This window comes from Oryctolagus cuniculus, chromosome 16, assembly GCF_051225735.1.
Source record: "Oryctolagus cuniculus isolate XC-2025 breed Fujian yellow rabbit chromosome 16, ASM5122573v1, whole genome shotgun sequence".
Lineage (NCBI taxonomy): Eukaryota > Metazoa > Chordata > Mammalia > Lagomorpha > Leporidae > Oryctolagus > Oryctolagus cuniculus.
The window spans coordinates 270,031-278,737 of record NC_142882.1 but is presented as its reverse complement, the minus strand read 5'-3'; the positions used below and the strand labels follow the sequence as shown (position 1 = coordinate 278,737).

The window sequence follows — 8,707 nt, the reverse complement described above, 5'->3', positions numbered from 1 at the left end:
GCGCAGCGGGGAAGCGAGAAAGAGTCCAGCACGACGAGGGTGGCGGTCGTGGCCACCACGGGCTCTGGAGACACCCCCCCACACGGTGCGCTGGAGTCCAGCGGGGACCTTGACGGGGTGCTGGGGCCAGAGAGTCCCAGAGCTCGGCCCCTGGGTGCCCCCCTCTTCCCAGCCTCTGGGGCTGAAGCCAGGGACCCCAGTGACCTTGGCCTCCACCCCCGACTCCCAGAGTGGGTGAGGAAGGGGCAGTGAGGGGTCTGCCACTCAGCAGGTTGGAGCCCCCCCCGCCGCCACCTGCGGTCCTGCTGGGCCACCAAGGTGGTACCTGCTGGGGTCTGTTTCCAAGGGCAGAGGTTCAAGGGGTCCCTGCACCTGTAGACGCCGGCCGGGTGCAGAGGGTGTGCGGGCTGGCGTGCCATCCCGTGCCCTGCCGAACTGCCCCACACCCTGGGGACTCTGTGCCGGCCACAGAGCAGCTGTCTCCCAGGCGGCTCTCGGTGGTGGCATTGGCAGTGCCACGGCCCACCCAGCAGAGGTGGGCTCTGTATGTCTACCATGGGGATGTGCCGGGTGGGCCGGCTGCCAGAGCCCTGAGGCGCATCTGGGCACCAGGGGAGGTGGACATGGCCAGCTCAAGGGCGGGCCATGCCCACAGCAGGGGCCCAGAGGTCACCAGGTTCTTGTCACCACAGCCTGTGCCCCCAGCCGGGCCACCGCCCCGTCCACTTAGGCTGCAGATGCAGGTTCAACACCTGGGCCTGGAGCCGCAGAGGCAGGACGCACAGCCAGGTGGGTGCTGCCCTGTCACTGGTCACCCACTGAGCAGGCCATGCAGGTCAGGGGCCAGCAGGTGCTCTGGACGGGGCGTGGCCTTAGCAGAGTCCTGAGGCCTCGTCGCACCTTGCGTGGGTGACAGAGGTCTAGGTCCTGGGCCCCGCAGGGGGGTGATGGGGGCAGGGGAAGGGTGGGGGCCACGTCGATCGTCTCTGGGGGCTGCCCGGTCCCTCCCTCAGGCCGCTTTGCCTGCCCACTGGGCCCCGAGCAGGCCGGCCTCGTCCTGCGGTCTGCTCGCACCTCCCCCATCCGTGCCGAGAACCTGAGGGCTTCCGTGTGGAAGGCCGGCGCCAGGCAGCCAGCGAAGCAGCTGCACCCCCTTTTCCTGCTTAGCAAGGGGGCGTGGCTCATGCCAGGTACGGGGCCCACGGAGGAGCTCCCGGCTGGTCCACACACACACACACACACACACACGAGGCACACACGTGACCCACACAAGGCTGGTGCGGCTGCCGTTTGCCCGGCGCTGGACTCCCTGGGTCTTTTCGCTCCCTCAGTTGCTGTGCCCCAGGTCTGGGGGTTGCAGCATGGGGACGGGCATCTGGTGACCCCTCACCTCTGCCGGGGGCCAGGGCATGGCCTCCCACCGCCCGGTGTGCTCCAGCCCTAAGGGACGTCCCCAGGATGTCGGTGCCAGGCCCCCAGGGCCTCCACTGCAGGGTGCTGGGGGAGGGGCGGCTGCGCCCCGGAGAGGCAGGCAGCCAGCTGCTGTGCCCGCCGGACTCCCGCCATGAATGGGCCTTGTCTGCTGGACACCCAGCCCTGCCCCTCTGCCCACTGGGCGCCCCTGCTGAGCACCCAGTGAGCCAGCTGCTGCGACAGGGCCTGGGTGCGGGGGGCATACAGCAGGCGCTTCCTGGAGGAACACGGACCCTCCGGCAGCATGGCCATGTGACAAGGTTTTTAAATTAAGAGGAAAAACTTTCAAGTTTTGGTATTTTCATTTCATTTGCAAGGCAGGCAGGCAGAGACGGGTTCACTCCTCAGAAGCCTGACAGCCAGGGCTAGGCAGGCTGCAGCCAGGAAGTGGGCGGCAGGGACCCCAGTGCCCCCGCCCCGAGGCTGCTGCACGCGGAGGGGCAGGTGCAGGCCCCGCAGTGCCTCTGGCGCCTTCACTGCAGCCAGCTGGGGTACCCGGGGGACGGGCGTCCGATGCCCCTCGTCGCCTCTTGGACTGGCCTTTCTCTGCCTGTGCGTGGGACCCCTGGTCGCACCAAGCCAGCATCCTAGGATTGCCCCTCGCCCAGCAAACGCAGGAGGGGACCCGTCTTGCCCACCCGAGGCGGCGGCGAGCCAGAGGGACGCAAACCACGGTGCATCCGGCAGCCGGTGCTCCCGGACAGGACAGAGTGGTGCTGAGTCCGTGCTGGGAGCCGGGGAGACGCACAGGGCTCCCTGTCGGGTCCGCGCCTGCTCGGTGTGTGCGCGGCGCCCTCTGGTGGTTGCCAGGAGGAAGCGCGGGGCCTCGGCGGCCGCGCTGGCCGCTTGGGTCTGGATTTCCAAGCAGAACCTCAGCCAGCCAAGCCTGGCGTTCCTCCAGGGCCCCCGCCGCGCACCTGGCCCAGGGCTCTGGGGACAATGGGAATGGAGCCCCCATCTCAGAGCAGCCCCAGGCCCGAGCTGGGAGGACAGCAGGGCGCAGGACGCTGGCGTCCCAGGCAGCAGAGCCCACTGCACCATCCACCCTCAGCCTGCGTGGCATCCCTCCAACACGGAGAACTCCTATCCCTGTCTGACCCGATCTCCGGCTTCCCAGTGAACTTGGGAGGGGCTGGCCAGCCAAGGGACAGGTGCAGAGGCTGGCTGAGGGCCCGAGGCCCCACATCACCGCCCCCACCACAGCCAAACTTCACCCCAAGTCCCTGCTCCCCAAGTTCCCTCCAGCATCTGTGCAGCTGCGGCGGGCCCCCTGGTCCTGGGGACCCACAGTACCCTTCAGGGCCGAAGTGGACGCTTGCCCTGGCCCAGCCGGTGGCCCCTGCAGGGGACTCGGGGGCACCAGGTCTCAGAGCGCCACAGCCACGTGCCCAGGAAGCCTGTTGGGGGGGCCAGCACCGGGCAGGAAATCCACCCCGTGTGTGGGGGGCGTCTGTGCTTGGCAGGAAGTTCCTCCCATGTGTGGGAGTGGGGGAGGGGTCTGAGCCTGGCAGGAAGTCCCCCACCATCCCCAGCAGGAGTGGGGGGCCTGGGCTCCAAGGGTGGTCACTGTCCCTCCCTCCAGGGACCAGAGGGCCCAACACAGTCCTCCTACCCGCCCCAGCCTGGGATCCCCAACCCCCACAGCCTGGGGCAGCTGGGGGCAGACAAAGCCACAGTGCACGGGTGGGGTCAGTCTTTATTGGGGGACGAGGCTGCCACCCTGCGGGCAGCTGAGGCCCCACAGCTGTCCTGTGCCCTCAGAAGCCAGGAATAAAAATGGAAGCGCAGGGCGTGGCCAGACAGGCTGGAGGCCGGGCCTCCTGTGACCTTCCTCAAAGGGCAGGTGTCCCCCCCCCCCACAAGGGCCTGGAGGGCAGGTGTAAGGGTGTGGCCTTCAGCCCTGGGCGGAGCCTTGGAGCAGGCAGGTGTAGGGGTGTGGCCTCCAGCCCTGGGCGGACCCTTGGTGGGCAGGGCTCAGCTCCTCGCAGCTGCACCCCAACCCGGAGCGGCCGGCTCAGCTGGCGTTCCTCTGTCGGACATTCTTGCCCTTGTCGTCATTCACGTGGTGCCCGCTGCTTTTCCTGGAGACACAGGGCCCAGCTGAGCTCTGACGACAGGGAGCCTGCAGCCTGGCCCCCCCATGTGGCCAAAGCCCCCCCAACCCCCACAGGGCCTGCAGCCTGGGCCCCCTGAGTGGCCAAAGCCCCCCCCAACTCCCACAGGGCCTGCAGCCTGGGCCCCCTGAGTGGCCAAAGCCCCCCCCAAACCCCCACAGGGCCCAGCTGAGCTCTGAGGACAGGGAGCCTGCAGCGTGCCCCCCCCACAGCGGGACTCACAGTGGCGCGGCACCGGCGTCCTCGTCTGAGCACCACAGCCACGTGGAAGAGAAGGGCAGGGTCAGGGGTCAGTGCTGCCCCCCTTCCCCGTCCCCACCCCCCTCCCTCTCCTGGGCACACCCAGGCCCTGCAGAGCAGTTGAGGGGCGGCTGGGCCTGAGCCGCGGGCGTGGCGCCCCCTGGGGGTCACTCACCGTCCAGCACCTCATCCGGCTTCCGCCGCTTCTCGTAGATGAAGATGACGGTGACCAGCACCAGCACCTCGGCCACGATGCCCAGGAAGGGCCAGAGGGCGGCCAGGCGGCTGCGCACGCGCAGGGTGACCACCGCCGTGTCCGTGCCCTGCAGGCTGGTGCCGTTGCAGGCGTACTCGCCGGGGTCGGAGGTCAGGTCCAGGTCCTTGATGTGCAGCTCCGACTGGGCCTCCGAGTGGCTGATGAAGAACCTGCTCTGGGAGCCGTTCTGGATGACCTGGGGGCAGGAGGCAGGGGGAGGCTGAGGCCGGCCCCACAGGGCGCCCCGTGGGCCCCCCACCGCCCCCTGGCCTGCCCCGCGCCCTCACCTGGTCCCCGGAGTCGGCCACCTTGTACCAGACCCAGGCGGTCACGGAGGGGAAGGACTCCGACTTGCACAGCAGGGTGACCGAATCGCCCTCGTTGGCGTGCTCCGACTTCTTCACAGCCTTAATTCTGGGGGGCCCTGGGGGGAGCCAGAGGGAGCCTCGCACCCCAGGCGCGGCAGGAGCCCCGCCCGAGGCCCCCAGCATGACCCCCGCTCACCGTCCACGGTCAGCGTGGCCTCGCCCGTGTCCTTGGGGAGGAAGAGGCAGGAGTACTTGCCAAACCTGTCGTCCCCGGTCACGCTGCGACAAGACAAGCGGCTGTGAGCCTGGGCCCGTGGAGGGGCTCGTGCAGGACCCCGGGCTGCCCCCCGGAGGAGGGTCTGGGCTGAGACCTGGCCCCCAGCCCCAGCCCCCGGGAGGGAGGAGGAGGGTCTGGGCTGAGACGCCGGCCCCCAGCCCCAGCCCCCGGGAGGGAGGAGGAGGGTCCGTGCTGAGACGCCGGCCCCCTGCCCCAGCCCCCGGGAGGGAGGAGGAGGGTCCGGGCTGAGACCTGGCCCCCTGCCCCAGCCCCCGGGAGGGAGGAGGAGGGTCCGGGCTGAGACCTGGCCCCCTGCCCCAGCCCCCGGGAGGGAGGAGGAGGGTCTGGGCTGAGACGCCGGCCCCCTGCCCCAGCCCCCGGGAGGGAGGAGGAGGGTCCGGGCTGACGCCGGCCCCCTGCCCCAGCCCCCGGGAGGGAGGAGGAGGGTCCGGGCTGAGACCTGGCCCCCTGCCCCAGCCCCCGGGAGGGAGGAGGAGGGTCCGGGCTGAGACCTGGCCCCCTGCCCCAGCCCCCGGGAGGGAGGAGGAGGGTCCGGGCTGAGACCTGGCCCCCTGCCCCAGCCCCCGGGAGGGAGGAGGAGGGTCCGGGCTGAGACCTGGCCCCCAGCCCCAGCCCCCGGGAGGGAGGAGGAGGGTCCGGGCTGAGACCTGGCCCCCAGCCCCAGCCCCCGGGAGGGAGGAGGAGGGTCCGGGCTGAGACCTGGCCCCCTGCCCCAGCCCCCGGGAGGGAGGAGGAGGGTCCGGGCTGAGACCTGGCCCCCTGCCCCAGCCCCCAGGACGGAGGAGGAGGGTCCGCCTGGGCGGCCCCGGCCCCCGCACTCACTTGTGCTCGGTGTGCAGGCCCTGCAGCTGGTCCTCCTTCACCACTTCCTTCCCTTTCAGCCAGCGGTGCCCAGTGACGCCCGCGGCGCTGGTGTTCAAGGTACAGGTGAGCTGCACCCAGGAATCCCCGCTCTGCACAGAAGTCGTCACGGTGCCCGCTGGGAGACCACGGCGAGAGGTCAGCAAGGGGCAGGAGAGGAGGGGTCGGCCCCCCGCCACGCCGAGGCCTGGCTCAGAGGGTGCCCTCCAGAGGGCCCTTGTGCACAGGGGTGTGGCCCAGGCATCAGCTCCCGGCTAGGCTAGGCTAGGAGCAGCCCTGCAGCACGCCCACACCTCCCGCCCCGCCCCGCTCTACCCCAGGCTCGACACAGCGGCCTCACGGTCAGCTGAGCACGTTCCCATGGGAGGTCCGGAGAGCCTTGAACCTGGGCTGACCCAGGGAGCAGACCCAGCCCCACCGACCAGGACAAGAGCCAGACAGGCGCCCACGGAGGGAGGGAGCACGGATGGAGCGGGTCGGAGCGATGGACGCATGGGCGGACAGGACGGGGGCGAGGGGCCCACCCGCGTCCAGGCCAGAGACTGCTCAGGTGGGTGGGAGGGACAGAACCGGGCAGGAGAGGGCCTGGGCTCTACTGGGTGGGAGCCGATGGCACAAGAGGGACACTGAGGCAGGTCTCTGCCACTCACGTTCCAGGACCGCCAGGCTGGCCTGGGCACGGACCCACTTGACCCTGGGCGGCCGGGTCAGGTGGTTGCGGTCGGGGTCGTTGCTGGCCCGGCACTCGTAGGTGCCCGCGTCCTCGGCGCTGAGCTGGGCGATGGACACGGTGCTGGCCGCGTGCTCGCGGTAGGCAGCGTGGATGTGCACGCGGCCCTGCCGGGCGCCGTCCCAGAGCTGGGAGCTGCCGTCGCCGGGGCCGTCCCCTTCAAACCACCACTGGATCTCGGGGACCGGGCGGCCCACGGCCTCACAGTGCAGCTCCACGCTGCCCCCCGCCCGCCCCTCCTGCGACAGTGGGGGCCGCACAAAGCCAGCTACGGGGAGAGGGCGAGAGCGTGAGGCCCCCACGGCAGAACAGGAGCGGGCTGCCCCCACGGAAGGCAGGGCAGGGGGAGCACACGCATGTCCAGCTAGGGCTGAGCCCCTAAGGTCACGGGACGGGCGCTGGGCTCTGCGAACAAGGCAGCTGTGGGGACAGTGAGGGGCGCAGGGCCCTCTTGGCACGGACACCCGGGCCATCATCGGCTTCCTTATTTGAACACAACAGAGGGTCCTGGACACTGCCTAGGCGGACAGGGGCGGGCAGGGGCTCCCGTCCACCCTCCCCTGGGTCCTGACGCTCCGGCCCCAGGTGCCCTGGGGACGAGGCACCTGCCTCCCTGGCCCGCCTGGAGGCCGCTGGACCAGCCCAGGTGGCCTCCAGCAGAAGGACCCCTAGCTGCAAATCCCACAGCCCTGGCAGAGCTGAGTCAGGCAGGAAGTGAAGCCGAGGTGCCCCCCGAACACCCCGGCCGCCTGCAGGTACCGGGAGAGGCCGTACTAGCCTGGCCGCAGCTGTCCCAGCCCCGGTGTCCAAGGTGGGGAACCGGCCGCCCCTCCACAGGTCTGCACCACCTGGCGCTCCCCAAGGGACAGACGCAGCCTCCGACAAGAGCAGCTGGACGTCAGGGGGACACTGGTGGCCCAGCTCCCTGGGGTGAGGCCCCTGGCCGCCCCAGTCCACGCCACATCCAGCCCCAGGGTCAGTCTCAGAAAAGCCACAGCTCCACTCGGCCCACGTGATCTGCAACTCAGGTTCAAGTCACCTTCACTAGAGAGCGGCCAGGCGGGCAGGGGGCCAGGCGCGGCCTCGGTAAACAAGCCCAGCCTAAGGCGGGGCCGCTCGGGAGGGAAGGGCCCCACCCGCTGGGGGCCTCGCCTCTGCCGCCCCACCCTCAGCCAAGCCTCCCCCGGAGGCCAGAGGTTAAGCGTTTGCTCGGGGCGGGCCAGAGTGCGGCCCTCCTGGGCTAACCCCCGCGGGGGCCCGCGGCTGTGCGCCTGGAGAACAGAGCTGGCCAGGCCCCGACCCGGGGGGACAGGAGGTGGCCAACCCAGCGCGGCCAGGCCCCGCACAGAGAGCAGAAGCGTGCACGGGCAAGACCCGAACACCCATATAAGGCGCCCGGGAGCCAAGTCGGAAGCAACACCCCACCACGCACCGTGCGCCCACGCACACCGCCGCTCCGCGCAGGGCTGAGATCCCGCACGGCCCCCGGCCCCGGGGTACGGTCGACTAAGCCCGGCAGGGCCAGAGCGCGCTCCGCGGGGGCCCCGCAGGAAACCCGGCGCCGCCTGGGGCTCCCTCGCGCCCCCCGCGCTCGGTCGAGGCCGGGGACCGGGAAGAGGAAGCCGCCGAAGTGGGTCAGCAGCGGCCCGGGAGCTCCCGGCCGGGCCCTGGGGCTCCACGCGGGGCTCCCCCCAGCGGCCTGGGCGACCTCGCGGTGACCTTGGAGACCCACCCCCAACAGGCAGAGGAGGAGGGGGCCCGCACGCCCGCGCAGACCCCGCAAACGCGGGCGCGCCGCCGGCCAAATCCCCGCAGGAATGATAATCCCGGGGCCCAGCCTGCCCGGGCAGCGGCCGCGGACTGCAGCCGAGGGCCACGAGCGGCGTCCCACGCGGGGGTCAGCCCCGGCCGCGTGCACCGTGGAGGGGGACGGCGGCCCCCGAGACCCGGGGCCCTGCTCTGCAGGGTGGCCGCCCTCCCGACGAGGGCCCGGGCCGGGACCCCCGGGGCGGCGGCGGCTCGTAGCCCCCCCGCCCCGGCCCGTAGCCCCCGCCCGCAGCCCCCGAGCGGCGCCCACCTGCCGCAGAGGCGCCCCCGGCGCGCAGCAGCGCGAGCGCCAGCAGCGCGAACAGCACAGCCGCCATGTCCCCGCCGTCCGCCGTCCACCGAGCGCCGTGCCCGCTGCCGGCTACGGCCCCTATAAGACCGGCCGGGCGCGCGTGCCGGGCGCGCGCACGCAGGGCGGTGCCCCGGGGGCGGGGCGCGCACGGTGGTGGTGGTGGGGGCTACGGGCGCTCCGCGCACGCGCACACACGCACGTACGCGGGCGCCGGACAGGCGGGCGGAGGCTGCGGAGGCCGGGGCGGGCCACGTGACTCCGGGCGGGCCACGGGACCCCGGGGGCGGCGCGGCGTAGCGGGGACCCCG

The 8,707-nt window shown here is 71.8% G+C and overlaps 1 protein-coding gene across 2 annotated transcripts; it reads right to left on the bottom strand.

The window, feature by feature from the left end:
- Positions 1 to 3,151: 3,151 nt before the first annotated feature.
- On the bottom strand, positions 3,152 to 8,456 carry BSG (basigin (Ok blood group)). 2 transcript variants are annotated; one of them, XM_070058400.2, is made up of 8 exons: positions 8,358 to 8,456; positions 6,201 to 6,548; positions 5,512 to 5,668; positions 4,588 to 4,670; positions 4,371 to 4,507; positions 4,003 to 4,279; positions 3,810 to 3,834; positions 3,152 to 3,554 (listed from the first exon to the last, which is right to left on the bottom strand). In XM_070058400.2, the coding sequence occupies exons 1-8, from the start codon at positions 8,422 to 8,424 to the stop codon at positions 3,488 to 3,490; spliced, it is 1,161 nt and encodes a 386-aa protein (XP_069914501.2). In that variant the 5' UTR covers positions 8,425 to 8,456; the 3' UTR covers positions 3,152 to 3,487.
- Positions 8,457 to 8,707: the final 251 nt, after the last annotated feature.

Bases quoted from the DNA above. Each gene is read 5' to 3' on its own strand.
- BSG (XM_070058400.2), bottom strand. From the start codon at position 8,424: ATGGCGGCTGTGCTGTTCGCGCTGCTGGCGCTCGCGCTGCTGCGCGCC. The intron at 4,671-5,511 runs GTGAGTGCGGGG...GTCTTGTCGCAG, and splicing joins GGCCTGCACACCGAGCACAA to CGTGACCGGGGACGACAGGT. The intron at 3,835-4,002 runs GTGAGTGACCCC...TGTGGTGCTCAG, and splicing joins GCCGGATGAGGTGCTGGACG to ACGAGGACGCCGGTGCCGCG.